This window comes from Castor canadensis, chromosome 2 (assembly GCF_047511655.1).
Source record: "Castor canadensis chromosome 2, mCasCan1.hap1v2, whole genome shotgun sequence".
NCBI lineage: Eukaryota > Metazoa > Chordata > Mammalia > Rodentia > Castoridae > Castor > Castor canadensis.
The window spans coordinates 157,247,353-157,266,229 of NC_133387.1; the positions used below are offsets into that span (position 1 = coordinate 157,247,353).

The window sequence follows — 18,877 nt, forward strand, 5'->3', positions numbered from 1 at the left end:
TCCAGGAGAATTGCAGTTTGAGGGAAACCCAGGCAAAAAAGTTATCGAGAACCTATTTTGACAAAAAACTGGGTGTGGTGTAGTGTGGTATGCTTGTCATCCCAGCTTTGCCAGGCTGACTTGGGCAAAAATGAGAGACTCTATTTGAAAATAACCAAAAGCAAAAAGGGCCGGGGAAGTGGCTCAAGTGGTAGAGTGCCTGCCTAGCAAGTGCAAGACCCTAAGCTCAAACCCCAGTACTACCAAAAAAAAGAAACCTTTCTGCTTACCTTCCTCAATCTTCAGTACTGCCCAAACGACAACAAAAACGAAGCACTACATATACAAAAAGATTCTCTTAGACTGGAGGTTTTCTTTAAGTATCTGTTCTATTTTTGTGTCTTCATGTAAGAGTGAAGCAGTATATGGCTCTGTAAGTGGGTTGGGCTTGTGTAAGGGGCTTCCTGGATATTGGCCTATTGGCCACTGATGTCCTGACTTCAGTGTGTCAGTTCTTCTTACTGCACTGGGACTCCTGTTTTCAGTCCCATCCTTGCCCTGGCTGCCCCATGTCCCTGGGCTCAAGCATGCCCCCACCTGCATACTTGTCTGCTGACACTTGAGCTGCAGCTTCCTTTGGACTATTAAGGCTTATGTTCCTCTGACTTTTTTCTGATTTCCCAACCCTGCTGAAATCTTTCATCTGCTTTGAAGGCCTCACGTATTCTCTTTATCCTGAGGGTTCCTGTCTGGTTTTTCCCTTTATTTTCAATTTAGTGGGATTTTAGGTAGGAGAAGTTGGTTTGTCACATTTAGTTTGGTGTCCTTTTAAAAATGAATATTGTTCCTGTATAGCTAGTCTTATCTCAACTAGCAAAAACCCTTGGTCCTTCCTATTATTGCTTATACTCTCTCTTCAACAAAATTAGAGATAAAGGCAGAATAGTTTCTGCCTGGTAGCGAGGGGTAAGAGGGGGTAAGGGAGGGAGTGGGGGGGGTAATGGAGGGGAAGGGGGGAGAAATGACCCAAACATTGTATGCACATATGAATAAAATAAAAATAAAAAAAAAGAAGAATATTGTTTTAAATGTAGTTCTGTCAGAATGGATCTTAGGACTGGGGATGTAGCTCATGTAGCATGTGCAAGGCCCTGGGTTGGATTAAGAAATGGATTATATATGAGTTATTTAGAGAGTTAAATCACAAAAACTGAAATTTTGCATTAATCATCTAACTAAAATTCATACTCCCTATTTACCTTCTTGATGAACAGAACAAGATGCAGTATTGTAGTTTTATCAGAGTTACTGTATTATTGTCAGAGTTATTAGAGAGGACAGGTGAACCCAAAGAGGTCTGGCTTTGTTTGGGAAGCCAAATAACAAGCTAGACTTTGGATATATAGGCTGCTAAAGAAGCACTTGAACTACTGCAGTCAGTATGTTGTAATATTTTTACTCAACTACTTCATCCATCAATGAAGAGATGGTAGTGCCAGGTTTATAAGGATTTTTTTTTATGCTTTTAAACAAGATTCAACATTTTTATTTACATATTTATGACATACATTAACTGGTCTTACACAACTAAATCTAATAATTGTGAAAATGGAACACAAAACAACAACAGTCTCAAATTTTAGATTGAAAAACTTTTCACTAACTGGAAAGATACAATAAATGAGCAGCCATTATAAAGTTATGGGCTGTATGTACATTCACTTAAAATTGAAAGCCACACAGCTATTAAAACAATGAAGAATTTGCAAATGCAAATATTACATATGCAGTACAGTGCATGCATGGCTATCACATTTGTTCTTTATCCTTAAAGCCATTTTTAAAGTAAAGTGAAATAAGCGTTTTAATAATATATATACAGCAAGGTGCATTCTTTTCTTGTGCTTTAGGAATGATTTACATTTGATCTGCTTACATCTTAATTTTATACCTTCAAACAACTTCTAATATCTGAAAGCTCACTTTTAACAATAATAGCTTGAATGGTAGTTTCCTAGAGAGAAATGTGGTATATTTCCCCATGGTTATTTTGAAAATGAGAAAACTGGATAGCTTAAATGTAAGGATTTTTTGACTCTAGGTAACTTAACTTCATTTCTTGTGTTTTAAAAAAAATATGTTCTTAATTGGAAGTAAAAAACAGCATTTTAAATCTCAAAATTAAGAAAACTTTTGATTTTGACATAATTTCATACTTAAAAACAGTGCTAAGAACAGTGTAAAGAGTTTTCATATCCGCTTTCCCTTGATTTGTCAGTTGTTAAGGATTTTTGCCTCATGTTATCATTTATTTATATTCTTTGTTTATACTCCCCCCTGAATAATTTGCAGACATAATGCTCCTTTATCCATAAATTATTTTTTTTCCTCAAGAACAAGGACTTTCTTTGCAATAAGCATAGGATATTGGTCAAAGTTAAGACATTTAATACTAAAACAGTCCTATTAATCTAACACACATTCCATATTCAGATTTCACTTGTCCCAGTAATGCTCTTTATATTCACTTCCCCTTTCTATTTCTATAACTACTCTGGATCTCACCAGGATCATGTGTTACATTCACTTACTATAAATCGAGTCTTCTTTCATCTGGAATAGTTCTTTAGCTTTTCTTTGTCTTTTCTGTCTTGGAATTAGAATTTTTGAAGAATCCGGTTCACATATTTGATGGACTATACATCAATTTGAGTTTTTCTGAGTTCCCTATAATTACATTCCAGTTATACATTTTTCTTTTTTTTGGTAGGAATACCATAGAAGTAATGTTGTGCCTTCTTGGGGTCCTGTAAAGTTAGCATTTTTTTCCTTCATATTCAGAAGTAATTTGTGGGAGATTCTTTGAGATTATGAATATATTATCTTGCTCATCACTAGACTTTATGTACTTTAGTATCCATTAATGTTTTTTGACTAAATGAGTTATTACTAGGATTGTTGCAAGATGGTGGTTTTCTACATCATATCTCTTTGCATGTTTGTTGGTATTCAGTAAGGAAGAGCTTTCCTTTTTTGCTCCACTTGTTTAGTCATTTGTTTACTTGTTTTAGTCAAATATTTTTATGTATTCTGCGATACTCTTATCATTATTTATTTTGAGGCTGAAGTTGTTTTAGATTTGTCCAGTGGGATCCCTCTTAATATGTAATGTATTTCCCCATCGTGCTTTGAGCTCTTTCTTACTTTCTGGCAATAAGATGTTTCAGCATTTTTTTTTGTATGGGGTTTGAACTTAGAGCCTCATTCTAGCTAGGCATTCTTACTGCTTGAGCTACTCTTCCAGTCCTGTTTTGTGTTGGATATTTTTGAAATAGGATCTCAGGACCTATCTTGCCCAGGTTAGCTTTGAACCTTGATCCTCTTGATCTCTGCTTCCCAAGTAGCTAGGATTATAGCTATGAGCTTTTTGTATAGTTTTAACATTCAGAGCCATGTTACGTTTTATATACTCAAAATGTAAAATAAAAGCAGTGAGAATGAAGTGATAAAAATCTAAAACAGAAACCAAACACAAAAAAAGAACCTAGCTGTATTTCAAATAAATAAATATAGTGAAAGGGGAAGACAACTAGCCCAAATAACTTTTGAACATAATACTTTATATATCATCAGTATCCAGACAAAAGCAATTGTAAACAATACTAAACTCTAGTTATAAAGGGTTTTACTTACAATGGCATGGACTAGCAATTATGGAACTACTTTTTCTGATTGGAGAATTGAGCAAACAAGTATATATGTTGCAGATAATGGGAACCAAATTCTCATCATTAGAGGATGGTATAACAAACGTGGAAGGGGGCAGGAGTAGGCCTGTGGTGATTTAATAGAATTGCAGGTATCAGTATGAACTCACGACTGTGCACACACAGATACAGACGTAAACAACTGTATACATGTCCATTTATTTATACTTCTTAGTTCTTGTCTGCAAAGAGACGTTGGTTTATAAACATTTCTCCCAACCAAAAAGAATGGTGGGCTACTTGGAGGAAGGGCTGGTTCCCAGGCTGAGTGTAAGATGAATCTGAAACATCTTATTGGGCCAGAAAGTAAGAAAGGGCTCAAAGCACAATGGGAGAATAAATTACAGATTAAGAGGGATCCCACTGGACAAATCTAAAACAACTTGAGCCTCAAATAATGATAACAGAGTATCACAGAATACATAAAAATATTTGACCAAAACACGTAAACAAATGACTAAACAAGTAGGGCAAAAATGGAAAGCTCTTCCTTACTGAATACCAATGAACATGCAAAGAGATGTGATTTAGAAAACTACCATCTTGCAACAATCCTAGTAATAACTCATTTAGTAAAAAACCATTAATGGATGCTAAACTAGATAAAATCTGGTGATAGGCAAGATTCATAATCTCAGAGAATCTCCCACAAATTCTGAATATGAAGAAGAAAAATGCTAACTTTACAGGACCCTGAGAAGGCACAACATTACTTCTTTGGGCTACCAAAAAAGTGCTGCTGGGAAAACTGGGTATTTACATATAGAAGACTGAAACTAGATCCCTTTCACTTTGTACAAATATCAATTCAAAATGAATCAAGGACCTTAATATAAGATCTGAAACTTTGAAACTGCTGCAAGAAAGAATAGGGAATACACTGGAAAACAGTCATAGGCAACAACTTCCTAAATAGAACTCCAGTAGCTCACCAACTAAGAAATGATTAACAAATGGGACTGCATGAAACTAAAAAGCTTTTTGCACAGCAAAGGAAATGTTCACCAGACTTAAGAAATAGCCCACAGACTGGGAAAAAAATCTTTACCATTTATATATTTTACAAGAGATTAATAACAGAATTTACAGGGAGCTCAAAAAACTAAACTCTCAAAGAATCAATGACCCAATAAAGAAGTGGGCAAATGAATTGAACACAAATTTTTCAAAGGAAGAAGTACAAATGACCAAAAACACATGAAGAAATGTTCAACATCCCTGGCCATAAAGGAAATGCAAATCAAAATACATTAAGATTTCACCTACTCCTTTTAGAATGGCTATCATCAAGAACACGACAACAAATATTGGCAAGGATGGGGGTGGGGGGGCGGGGGTACCCTCATCCATTGTTGGTGGGAATGTAGGTTAGTACACCACTATGAAAAACATTATGGAGGTTCCTCAAACTTAAAATAGAACTGCCATATGATCCATCAATTTCACTTCTAGGGATTTACCCAAAGGAATATAAGTCAGATCACAGTAAAGGGACCTGTACACCCGTATTTACTGCAGCATTATTCACAGTAGCCAAGCTATGGAAACAGCCAAGATGCCCCACTACTGATGAATGAATTTAAAAAATGTGGTATATATACACACAATGGAATTTTATTTAGCTATAAAGAAGAACAGAATTTTGTCATTTGCAGGCAAATGGACAGAACTGAAGAACATCATGTTGAATAAAGTAAACCAGGTTCAGAAAGACTTATATGTGGAAGATAGATCCAAATACAAATACAAGCATATGTATATATGGGACTGTTAGAGAAGACTAAAGGAAGAGAGAAAGAAGACGAGAATGATAAACAGTGAATAATAATAAAATGCATAAAGTATCTGTGTAGGAACAAGACATAATGAAACACTGAAAACTGTTGAACAATACAGGATAGAAGGAAAAAAGGTAAGGAAGAGTAATAGGGTTAGACTGATTAAAGTACAATTTATATATTGTAATTGAAATGATTCCTAGTCACTTCTTTGCTCAAACAAAAGTTAGTAGTGAAAATATATTTTTAAATGATTTAGCCTGTTGGATAGTGGAATATAGAACACTTCATATTAAGACCTTAGATATCCGTGTGGTGGTACATACCTGTAATCCCCACACTTGGGAGGCTAAGGCAGGAGATGGACTGTTATAGGCCAGCCTGGGCTACATAGGGAGACACTACCTCAAATCAAAATCCCAATCAACCAAACAACCCCCCCCCAACTAACATTTTACTTTCTTAGTCTGAATTCTGACATTTTCATTTGTTGCTATGCTGGTGATGTACTGACGATGTATTACATAAAATAGAATACCTAAGGTATATTTTGGTTACTGACGTTGGTGAATCGGGGTTCAGTATGTGTTCTGAGTTTGATGTATTTCAGTATGGTTTTACACTTGAGTTGCTTCTGTACTTAAATGTTTTATCTGAGTAACATCTTATTAAGTTATCTAAACCTATTTACATTGTCTCGCAAAATATACATCTGAAATGCCTTGTTTCCTCAAGCAGTATTTTACATTTGATATATACAATTTGATGATTCTAGCATTAGGTTAATTATAATAGTTGTATCAGATGAAATACATTTATTAGGATTGAGTATTTTAACATTCATTTGATGTTTTACATGTAAGTTAAAAATTTTTAATTCTTTTGGTGGTACTGGGATCTGAACTCAGGGCCTGTGTTTGTTAGGCAGGCACTCTACCACTTGAGCCATGACACCAGCTCTTTTTGCTTTGGTTATTTTTGAGATAGGGTCTGACTTTATGTCTAGCTGGCCTGGACCTCCATCCTCCTATTTGTGTGTCCCGGTGTAGCTGGGATGACAGACGCTTGCCACCAGTCCCAGCTGTTGGTCTTGCTCAGGCTGGCTTCAAACCACAATTCATCTGATCTCTACCTCCGGAGGAGGTAGATTGATTCACTGTGCCAGGCTGATTTTAGGTGAAGTACATAGGAGGAACTTCTGAGGGATTTTTACTTCTTTTAGTGCAACTTATGTATTTGGAATTTTTCTGTGAAAAGATAGTTTACTGCATTTTTTTTTTGGATTTGAACTCAGGCCCTTATTGAGCCACTTCACCAGCCTTTTAGCTGCATGTTTACACTTTTAAAAGTGTAAGCTAAAGAAAAAAAGTGCTGAAAATTATTAATGATATATATGAATATATGTTGATCTTGTATATAATAGTTACCAGCATTAATCCCTGACAGTCACTTTATTCTTCTTAATGTAGTTGTTGGTTTTTTGTGTAAAAAACTTTTGGTGGACCTGGGGATCAAGCAACAAAGGCCTGATGTCAGGCATTCCTGGGTTCCATGATGGGAATCAAGCAGGGCTGGCTGAGGAGTATGTCAGAACTCTTGGGATAAATGCAGAATTGAAAACAGATGGAGTAGGATGTCCTCAACTCTTATAGTTATTCAGAGACAGTGTTTTGAGTATAACTTTTAGTAAAATCTGAGGTTTCCCAGAATGCTTATTAAATAATATAATCCGGAGAAGCAAAGAGAATGAAGTATAAAACTTTATAGCGTTTAACAAAGAGAAAAAGAATTCCCATAAGGGCCTATATTACTTTTTAAAGATCTTTACTGAGAACTTGGGGCTTGAACAAGAATAGTGCCTTTGAATTTTTGAAAGTTTTGAACCTACTGTTTGTTACTGTTTTTAATAATATAGTGCAACATTAGGAGTGATGTTTGTGTTCAAGAAAGAATTAAGTTGTGCTGGCAGCACATCTGAATTCAAATTACTAAAATGCTGAAGTGATAGATTTGAAATATCTAATCCACAGGGTGATGGCAATTTAGTTGAGATTAGACTTCCATGCCTTTACTTTCTTGACCTCTGTGTAGATACTCTAGTCTTGGGATGGCTTTCCTATTGGATAGGACCTCTTAAAGTTCCTGTCCTCACTTACGCTAAATAATAGTGTCAATCAGTCCAGTGAGTTGTTTGGCAGGTGTGGATGATGTTTTATCACTGTACCTCTTCTTCTACAAGCACCATAACAAACCATCCTGCATCCTAGTAGTTTAAAACAGCCATTTTATTTTGCTTCTAATCTTGTGGATCAGTAATTCAGGAAGAACTTGCCTGGGATTTTATCAGACAGAGAATCTGGCACTGGAACATCTTCTTCAAAGGTGGCTTCTTAACTCACATCTCTTGTGTAAATTTGGTGTTTCTCCCATGATGTCATATCCTCCAGTCTCTCCACAGAGGGTTTGGGCTTCTCCTGGTATATTAGTGTCAGGGTAATCAGACTTCTTAAGTGGTGACTGACTTTACCTAGAGCAAGCAATCCAAACAATAGCAAGGAGAAACTGTGAATTTCTTAAGACCTGGACTTGCGGACTGGTATAGAATCACTTCTGCCATATTCAGTAGCCTGGGGCAGTCACAGAGTCTCCCCAGAGTCAAGGAATGGGGACGTAGACCTCACCTCTCAATGGAAAGAATGTCAAAGAGTTTGTGGTCATCTTTAAGCTACCACAGGGTGATTAAGCAGAAAGAGGAAAATTGTGTGATACAACTGTGGCTTTTTCAGTTGTCTAATGATAAGTAAATGATTTTAATGATTTGGGAGAGATTGATTGATTGCCAATCTGGAGTAAGAAAGGGATAGAGATAAAAGCTGCCAGAAGGGTGAAAATGGAAAAGGTTTTCTTAGAGGAAAGTAGAAAGACAGCCAAGATAAGCTTTGTTTCATAATTGTCTTCCCTGCTTTGGCCCTGAACTCTTGCTCTTTGTTCTGTAATTGTGGCCTTGAGTCTCAACCTGGCTTTTGGAGTACTTTGGATTTGGTGCTCTTGCTTGGCCTTTTCCCGGTATTTGAACCTCTGCTATTTCTTCCCAAGTCTTCCTTGGCTCATGCCTCTGACCCTGGCTACTTCCTGTTGCTTTGTACTAGAACTCTCCTGTTCTCTGGAAACTCAATACCGCACACCCAAAGTGAGTAGTAGTAGTGTATGGGGGGATGGGGACATCAGACAATGGTTTTGGCTATATGAAAGCTGCCTTGGCACTGTTGGCAGTTGCTTAGTATAGTATGATTTCTTCTTTTCTGGACTACTTTATGGTTCAGTGTTTGCTCTCTTTTTGTAACTTTACCAGTTCCTCCCCCCCACTAATTTCAGGGGACTCGAAATAGGAGAGACTTGAGAACTTTGAGCATAGATTTCTTCTTTCAGAGTGTTCTTGTGGGCTTCTTTGGGTTCTTTGGCATAGTTTATCTTTGTTTTGTTGGAGTCTGGATCTGGGTATCTGTTTTCTTCATTTTCCTCTGGTTCCTGTACTAATTTATTATTGGGGGGAAAATGGTTTCCCTCTTTTTTCCGTCTTCCCATCATTGCCCTTGCTATTGTTACTGTCCCTGTACTGTGTGTAATTCAGTATTGTCTAGCTTGCAATAATAACAATGGTGATATCTAGTGTGGAAGGATGAGAGGAGAGGGAAAGCAAGAAGGTAAAGAAAAAGGGAAAAAACAAAACACACACACACACACACACAAAACACAGAGCCAAAAAAATAAACGGGGAGAGATAGTGTTTTCGCACGTAGTGTGTATATAAATATAGTATATATAGTGTAAATTATGAATATATGTATACTATATTATACTGTATCTTATTTATTTAAGATTGTTGCAGTTTAAAATTGCATGTGAGGCAAGGCTGAATTTTCCAGTTATAGCAGTGTGTTTATAATGGTTTTGCACAGTGATTCCACATACCACTGCCCCCCAGCCCCATCCCCTGTCCCTGGCTAGTGATATTGATGAGTGGTGTGGTGGGAATGTTTGGCTCTCAGGGGTTGTTTTTTAGAAAAACCCCTGAAAACTATTAGGTTTAGAAAAATTAAACTACATTAGCAGTTTATATTTTTCTAAGCCTTTTAAGAAAATTAGGTGGAAAGTAGAGTTGCAAGAATTTTATTTATAAGGGAAGATGGCACTACTGTTTCATCTTATTTTTGTCAGTTCTTAATCATGTTCTTTGAATGATTTTATAACTGGAGGGGACATGGTTATTGCCTACTCTTTATTTTACCATGAAGACATAGACTTAGACTAGTAGTGATGTTTTCACTTTTGTATCTAGTAATGGTAAGAGCTAGGACTAGAATCCTGGCATGAATTCTTGGGAAGATAAAGTGCTTCTGTCCTAGTTGAAGCAAACACTTAATAATGGATGTACTTTAAATGGCTTACCTATCGATGCTGTGTGCTTGTACTATTTTATGTGTAGCAACAGTGATGAATTGCACTGTGTTGTAACTGATAATGCATGGTGCTGTGTCAAAAAATTTAGGGGCTGGAGTTGTGCTTGCCTAGCCTGCAAGAGACCCTGGTTTCAATCCCTAGCACCACAATAAATAAGTGAATAAACACAGAGTGCTGATAAGTTTTGGTTATCAAATCTACTCTATTGCTAGGTTTTATGCAATGAATACTAAGAGGATTTTAAAGACCAGTGATTGTATAGAAAGAATAGTACAGAATATTCATTGTGGATGTCGTTTTTGTTTTATTCATAGCCTGAAAGCATTCACATGTAGGCCCCTTTAAGCACATAATTGTGTTTAGTTTTCTACCCTTCTTATTCCCAGACTGCTCTTCCCTTCACATGAATAGTAGTAGGTAAAACCACTTGACCTGTAGATCACTTAGATGCCTTCCCTCTGTCTCTGTGCTTCTAGGAAAGTTGAAGCTTTCAGCTTTAGGAAGAGGACATGTATTTAGAGCCTGGGGCTCTTGCACCCACTTCCCTTGCCTAGTTTGCCTTACAGCTTCTACTTTCTGGGGACTGGGCCTACCTCAGGAGAAGATCACAGCTCTTCATTCCCTCCACACACCTGGTCCATCCTGTCAACTTGAGGAGTTTGAGGCTTAGGTGACAACGGACAGAGGAAGGTTCTGAGGTCATTGCTGAAGAGGAGGGGAGTGAAAGGAGTCTCCCAGTGCCAACTTCTGCATGAGATGTCCAAGGACTGACAGGCAAGACTGAGATGAGGACTGGGGGAATCCAACGAGATTTGGCAGAAGAGAGTGTTGGAAGAGTGTACCTGGTGTGAGGAAATTTTGTAATCGGAATGAAAGACAGGACTCTATTTAAGAGATGGCAAATGGCCCTGCTGTGGCCAAGTGTAACCACGTGAGAAATAAAATGCATGGTTCTTCTTCTTTGACATCACCTTGAAGTGTAATTAGATGTATTAAAGAGTACTTATAAGTTCCCAAATGTAACTTTTTGAAATTTTAAAAGTTCACTCTACTCACCTTTCTCTCAGGTTAATAATACTAATAATGTTAAAAATGTAAAAAAAAAAAAAAAAACCTTGGTTTAATATTTTTATGTTTTTCTATATATATTCTATTTTCAGAGCCTAAAATATTTTTTTGATTATGTGTCATTTTACTGTGTGTGTATGTATGTAAGCATGTATTTGTGTGTGTGTGTATGTGTATGTGTGTGTGTATTTCAATTTATTTCAATTAGATTGTGTTTTATAGAAGAGCCTGGGAATTTTTAATTCTTTTTCCATAGGAAGTGTGTTCATCTTACATATAAACTTTTGCACCTTACCTGTCTGTAAATTGAAACTTCCTTCCCAGGTGTTTGTGGCTCAGGCCTGTAACCATAGCTACTCTGGAGGTAGAGATCAGGAGGATCATACTTCTGAGCCAGCTTGGGCAGTGAGTTCACAAGATCCTATCTTGGCCATTGACTGGGTGCAGTACTGTGTGCCTGTCATCCCAGCTACTGCTGGAAGCATAAATAGGAGGATCATAGTCCACACCAGCTTGGGCAAAAAGTGAAAACTATCTCAAAAGTAACCATCTCAAAAAGGGCTGTGGAGTGGCTCATGCAGTTGAGTGCCTGCCCATGAAGCATGAAGCCCCGAGGTCAAATCCCAGGATCGTCAAAAAAAAAAAACAACAAACTTCCTTTTATAATAAAAAGATATTTTCCCTAAAGTTATAAATGGCTTTAAGATGATTTATAGAATTCTTTCATTCATGCCATGACCTGTTCTAGTCTTAAAAGTAATTGAGAATTAGTTTATTTTAAAGGCCAATATTTCTCATTTTATTTCATAATTGTCATGGGTGTATTAAAGGTTTTTAAATTGGGTAAGTTATGTATTAACAGAGTGAATATTCCCCCAAGCAGTGACCATTTGTTGACTTCAGAATCACCTGTCACACTCTATTCTCTATAATTTTCTAGTGTCAGTGTATTATGCCCTCTGAGAGTACTGCCATTTAAGTAGGTAAAACCTGGGGCATGACTCAAGTGGTAGAACGCTTGGACCCTGAGTTCAAAACTCTTGCAATGACAAAAAAAAAATAATAAATAAAAGCTAACACTGTCCTCTTACACATTAATTTTCTTATTGTAAGTGTTCATGGTAGACATCAGATTTCTTGACTAAGAAGGTAAAGAGTTTGTTTTGTTTTATTAAAAAGACACAGTTATCAGTGCTTTTGGTTTCCAGTGCTTTTAGAAGTCAACTCTTCTAGTTTCTCTCTCTCTTTCTCTTTTGTGGTAATGGGGTTGAACTCAGGACCGACCTCATGCTTACTGTGCAGGCACTCTGACACTTGAACTACTCTGCCAGTCCTTTTTGTGTTGGTTATTTTTGAGATAGGGTCTTGCTTTTTGCCCAGCCAGTTGGGACCAAGATCATGTGCCACCATACTCAGCCACTGGTTGAGATTTGGGTCTCAAACTTTTTGTGCAAACTGGCCTTAAACCACGATCTTCCCAATCTCTGCCTCCCAAACAGCTAGGATGATTACAGGTGTAAGCCACCATGCCTAGCCTTACTTTCTCTCTTATCACTGTCTTAAGTATGTATTTATGTATCTGTGTACTTTGTTGAGGCGGAATTCTCATATCATAAGTTTAAGGGGAACAAATTCAGTGGCTTTTAGTATAGCCGCAATTATTTTATAATGACCACCTCTATGGTTCCATGACATTTTTATCATACCAAAATAAATTCCCTACCCATTAAGCAGTTACTTCCCATTTTTTCCTCCTCTTAGCCTTTGGGTATCTTTTTTAAAATTTGAAATTCAGAAATTTAAAAAAAATAACAAAACTTTGTGAGATAATTGAGGTATTTTAAGACTTTTAATGACCTGTTCTAAATGTAATAGCATGAAAAAATCTATTTATAGCAGTGGTGGAAAAATAAGATCTCAAAGCCTATGTGTTTACAACTATGAAGAGAGAAAAAGAAACACTTGGTAGAAAAATACACCAAAGCAAAGTAACAATGATCTTGCTCCAGAGTTGTTTTTCTCTTATAAAGGAGGAAAAAATCCTGCACAATTAAAAATAAATCTTTGAATAACTAAAACTTGAACCTAAACCTACTATTGTTAGCATAATCATTTATTTCACGATAATATAAAATGAAATTTTTTTTCCAGATTGAGATACGGTATTTTAAAATATGTACTAAGAGGAAAAGATTTACTGGAAACAAAAAGTATAGTTTTCATAGTTTTTCAGTTCTTTCTATTATACCTCAAACCATGAATTACTGTTTAAGCCATGTACAAATTTACTTTACATTAAAAAAATATTTTTATTGTCCTTTCTTTTCAAACGATAAAAACATCGTCTTATTGCTACAAGCCAGCCACTGCAGAGATGTAGAAATAAAAAATCAAGTCTCCCCTCACAGTAGTACCTGCCTAAAATAACTGTTGTTAGTAGTTGGTAGGTATTCTAGGTCTTTCTGACTTGTCACTTACATGTCTATGTAACAGAATTGGACCCTGTTGAGTCAAAAACTCAATGTCTTCAAGGATGGTCCTGGCAGTTAAGGTGACTATGAATGCATTAAGGAAAGGGAGGTCATTGGAAGTGGATTCTACCTCGCCAAGCTTTCATATTGAAGCACAGTCAAAGCTCTGTGCTGACCAGACAGGAGAATCAGTCCCTTGATAGTCTCACTGTGCTGTGTTCCCTTCCCTTTGGAATATCGAGTAACTTAGTCAAAGATTTGCCTAATTAGTGACAGCTAGTAGGATGGTAAAGTTCATCCCACGGGCATTTGGGATCTAAGGGTCTAAGGACACTGAAAAGAGAGCACTGGAATATAATTATTAGCATATATACAAAATTGGTAAGCTTCCTTTAGGGCAGCAAAACCTTAATAGTGGGAGTGTGCTGGATAGAAATTACCTCCACAAAACAGAAACCTGTAAGTTAACCAGTAAGTTCACAGAATTTGGGTCCTAATCAATAGTAAAGTGCTGGTCAAACAGTGGCACTATAATGAAATATCTTTAGGAGAACTTAATAAACAATGTTTTAGTATATATTAAAAGGGCTCACAGTTCTTGATTTGCTTTATTTATAGTGGTTAATTTTTCTTAACCATGGGAAGGGCCTGTTGCGACGTGTGACAATGCAAGAGAGATGAAGGTAGAGATGAGATTTTGGAAAAGCATGCAAACTTTCTTTCAGCAGATGTTATTGAGCAGTTACTGTAGGCCAGGCAGTGGACTTGTGATGCTGAGTGTGTGGTTGAACTGTAGTGCCCCTCCCTTGTGCTAGGGGTCTCACTAGTGCTTCTCAAGGGGTTGTATTAAGGTGTTACTTGGGAAGCTACTTTTCTTAAAATATACTTCTTTTTGTATGTTTTTAGTCCCAATGTAAGATATCTTTGAGTAGAACAGAGGTGTTTTGAAAAAGCTTTTGCAGGTGATTTTTATATTACTCTTCTTTTGAAAATCATTGTTATATACTGGACTTTTTTTTTTTTTTAACTGAATGAGTAAACAGCAAACATTTTTGTGGCACAATGACTGGGAATCAAACCCAGGGAGTTGCACATGCTAGGCAAGTTCTGGGCCATATCTCTAGTCCAACAAATAAAATTTCAATCAGTATTTTAAAAGTTTCCATAGTTCTTCTTGCCTGCCCCACCCGTGATACTTAAAGTAATTAATGCCCTTTTTATAACATCTGCAAGAATGATGCAGTTGTCGTATATTTTCTTTTCTTTTTTCTTTCGAAGTGCTAGAGTTTGAATCCAGGTCTTGTGCATGCCAGACAAGCAGTCTATCACTGAGCCACACTCCTAGTCCTCAGTTGTCATATATTTTAGGCAACTGATAATTACTTTTAGAAAACCAGGCTTATTCTTAATTGTAACCTTAGATTATGCCTCTTATTAAGTAAATGGAAAAGAGTTGTTATTTATAATGATGTGTGACCTGCATGGCAAAGGTACGTTATTAAAAGACTAGATTTAAAAAAAAATGCTTTTAATGGGAAAATAGACTATCATTAACTTGTTGGAGATTGTGGTAAAAGGGAATAAGTATCAAAGTGGAAAAGTGTATATGTGTTTAACTTGTGGTTAAGCTATTTGTATTTGAATTGAGTAAGCAATTAAAATGAGGAGCTGATGTGGACATGCATTTAAATTCTTTCATTATAATTTAAATTAGGCAGCCATTTTGTGTAAATGCATTCACAAAGGTGGGATTTGTGATTTCAGTAACGTTAAGTAGCCATGGAATTTATAATTTGATCACAGGATATGTGATTAGGGAAGAAATTGAGAAATAACATGATACAATTGCTATATTGTATTTTTCTTTTTATTAGTGTGCAGGTCCAACAAAAGCCCCTGGGTCTGTTTGACTTGTTCAAGTGTTCACTGTGGAAGGTATGTGACACATTTATTACTTCATTACCCTACTTGCTTTTAAAAACTTGGCCTATAATAAAGCTTTATATCAAAGTTTATTGACTTGGAATTATTTGGTATTTTTGTTAATCATATTACGTAATTCTCCGTAGGGTTCCCTGACTAATTAAATCCCTTTGTTTTCTGATACAACTGGGAAAAATCTAGGGAAAAAACCCTTATGTTCCTACTCAGAAGAATTACTTTGAGGAAAACAATCTACTTTTAGCATTTGGTTGGGGAAATGAAGTAAAGGAACTTTCAAATCTTGGAATAAAAGTTTATTTGATTTTTTTTTAAGCCTTCTAGTAGGGTAGGGTAAGATTTAAGCACACATCAAAGTAGAGTATAATTAGATCTCTTGTTTTTATCTCAACTTCAACAGTTGTCAACATGGAACCAATCTTGTTTCACCTATTACCTAACCTGTCCCTACCTTTACTGACTTTTAAATCAAATCCCAGATATCATATTGTTCTGGGGAGAAAAATCCTAAAAAATAAATATTTACCAATAAAGGAATTTCCTTTGAAAATGACCTCAGTGTGGAGTTAATTATTTATTCTTGCCTAATATGTACCATATGTTTTATTGTTCCGTTAAAACATTTTGCTTTCTTGCCAGGCACCAGTGGCTCACGCCTATAATCCTAGCTACTCAAGAGGCAGAGATCAGGAGGATCACAGTTCGAAGCCAGCCTGGGCAAATAGTTCCATGAGAACCTATCTCGAAAAAACTCTTTGCTTTTAAAAAACGACTGGCGGAGTGGTTCAAGGTGTGGGCCCTGAGTTCAAGCTCCAGTACCACAAAGAGAAAAAAAAAAATTGTTTTCCATGTATATTCTCCCACCTGGAGACCACCTAGTCTCAATCCTTACCATTTCCTTCCAGTTGTTGGCTTCAAAATAGTATTAAATATTCAATAACTTTTTTCTTCTAACACAAATTCAGCTTCTGTGTTCTCTTAGTTATAATAGCACATTCATTTCTACTGTGATTTTAGCTTAGAAAATCTACTTTGAATTTACCTTAGGAGTTACTAGCTTACCAGCAAGGAGATAGGAACTATGTAAGTCACGCAGGTTGAGATCTGTTTGTACTTATCTTCAGTATTTTTCCATTGTTCTTTCTAAATCTTCTTTGCTGAAGAGAGCCTCTTTGTTCAGTTAACTTGATTCTTCACATTTTGAGTCTTGAAATTGAGTAGCCTTCCCCTGTACTTTTGGAAAATATTAACTGTGTATCTTAATTGTGGCTTAAAAATTTCTAGGTTTTGGGGAACCTGAAAATAGATAATTTTTTGTTTTTAAAGAAGAAAAGTAGGCGCACTTGAAGAGACAGAGTCCCCTCTTAGATTTTGAGAGGTGAGAATTATAATGCAATAACATTTTTGTAGTTATCTTCTTATGATACTCTGCACCCTAAATATTGAAGATCATATCCAGTGAAACGACCTGACAAATTTTGAAACAAAACAAAACAAAACAAAACTTGGAGAGATTAATTTTTTTTTTTTTTGGCGGGACAGAGGTTAAACTCAGGGTTTCCTGTTTGCAAAGCAGGCACTCTGGCACTCTGCCACTAAAGCCATCCCTCCAGTCCATTTTGGTTTGGTTACTTTGGAGATGGGGTTATTCCAGCTATTTGCTCAGACTGGCTTTGAACTATGAGCCTCCTGATCTCAGCCTCCCAAGCAGCTAGGATTGCAGGTGTGAGCCACTGGCACCTGGCTAATAATGTTCTTAATACCAAGCAACAAACAAATCTCTGTATAGGTTTTGGAAAAATAATTGAAAATTATCTAGACTTTCCAATTGCAGGCAAGCTTAAATTTAGAAATTTGACATAGTTTTGGAGAAGTATGATTAAGTAGATTAAACAGATAATTGCCCATAGCCTGAATTTGGATCTCCATTTTTACATAGCCTATTGGTTAGCTTTCTTTTATCATGTAATTTCAGGTGCTGACTGCCAGATATACTGATTTTTCAGTAATTTAAGACTACTTGTTTATAGAGAAGTTTAAATCGAATATTCTCCCAAGTAGGAAACATCATTTATCAGTAGTATATTTGAGTTACATATTCTGTTGTTCTTCATAACACCATCCTATTTAAGTTATTTTTTTTAAACTTTGGAGATTGTTAGGAATCTATGACATACATGCTGAAACTTTTCCTCTTGTGCAAAAACACAAAAAGTCTACAGTAGCTAAGATTCCAAAAGTAGGTGAGGAAAATGTTTATTTTTATGTAAGCCAGTTTATACAAAACTGCTAACTTCTGACTGATGTGTTTGGGTATTAGCTGAAATGTTGCTAATCTTAATGTCAATCCTACTTCTTTGTCACTGACACTTTATAGGAACCATTTAAACATCTAGCACATTTGGAAACTACAACATTGTAACTAAAAAACTACTTACTATATATATATATATTATATATATATATATTATATATATATATATAATATTATATATATATATACACACTATGTAAAGATGATCAGTTTTCAAAGACTCAGAAGTAGTATTGCCATTTTTTATGATTATTGTTCAATATTAATTTTTCTTTGACTTTGAAGGCACTCCTCAATGTAAATGTTATCATTGTTTTTCCTGGTATATGCTATAAGTAGAATAGAAAATTAAGTTGGTTAGCTATTAAACCTATGTGATGTCTTGAAGTTTAATTTTTTAATTAGTGTTTCTTTACCTATACTCAAAATATGTGCCTACTTTCTCAGCAAGTGTGTCATTTGGATTTTGAATAAATGGTAGTTAAACATAGAAGGTAACATGCTAATAAAATATAGTCATTTGTTTTGAGACACAGATTTTTTTAGTCACTCAACAACCCATGCAGTGTAACTCTGTATTATAATCTCCATTAACAGATGAGAAAAGCTGAGTAACTCACCTATGCTCATATGGCCAGGATGTGACAAAGCCTGCTTTTGAACCCAGGCAGTCTAATTTTCGAGCTTATACCTTTAGTTATTTTGCGTTAAGACTCAGTATAGTCTACTTTGGGGGATCAAGGACCCATGTATACCCTAGTGTTAGTTGTATTTAAATTAATACTAACACAGTATTTAAACTAACACAGTGAAAAAATGGAATGTGATTAAATTCTGAGTTGAGGTTAATAGTGCCTTGAATGTGTCCAGTTTACCTGGGGTTTAGAGTTTTGAAGTTGATCTCCTCTATTTTATACAACTGCCCTACTTTCCCCAAAGTAAATGTTGTTTTAGATGTAATTAATGTGTCTCCTGATGAAAATGTCATCTGAACTCCAAGCCTGTTTATTTTGGTGCCATTTAACCATGATTTGTTTCAACTATTTGAGTTTTCAAGTAGACATTGCCTTCTATAGATTGACTGTTTTTTAGGAACTG

General features: G+C 35.9%; 1 protein-coding gene across 10 annotated transcripts in view; it reads left to right on the forward strand.

The window, feature by feature from the left end:
* Usp3 (ubiquitin specific peptidase 3) overlaps window positions 1-18,877 on the forward strand; it is an 89,293-nt gene that overhangs the window by 11,934 nt on the left and 58,482 nt on the right. For 5 of the 10 annotated variants that reach the window (XM_020182558.2, XM_020182560.2, XM_020182563.2 and 2 more), the window contains exon 2: window positions 15,399-15,459. The exons of 1 other annotated variant lie outside the window; for it this stretch is intronic. In XM_020182558.2, coding sequence (XP_020038147.1) covers window positions 15,399-15,459 — 61 coding nt within the window. Of the gene's footprint in view, window positions 1-5,107; window positions 10,760-15,398; window positions 15,460-16,124; window positions 16,256-16,749; window positions 16,844-18,877 lie in introns of those variants that run through there. 4 more of the 10 variants (XM_074066159.1, XM_074066160.1, XM_074066162.1 and 1 more) reach the window with 4 other exon arrangements.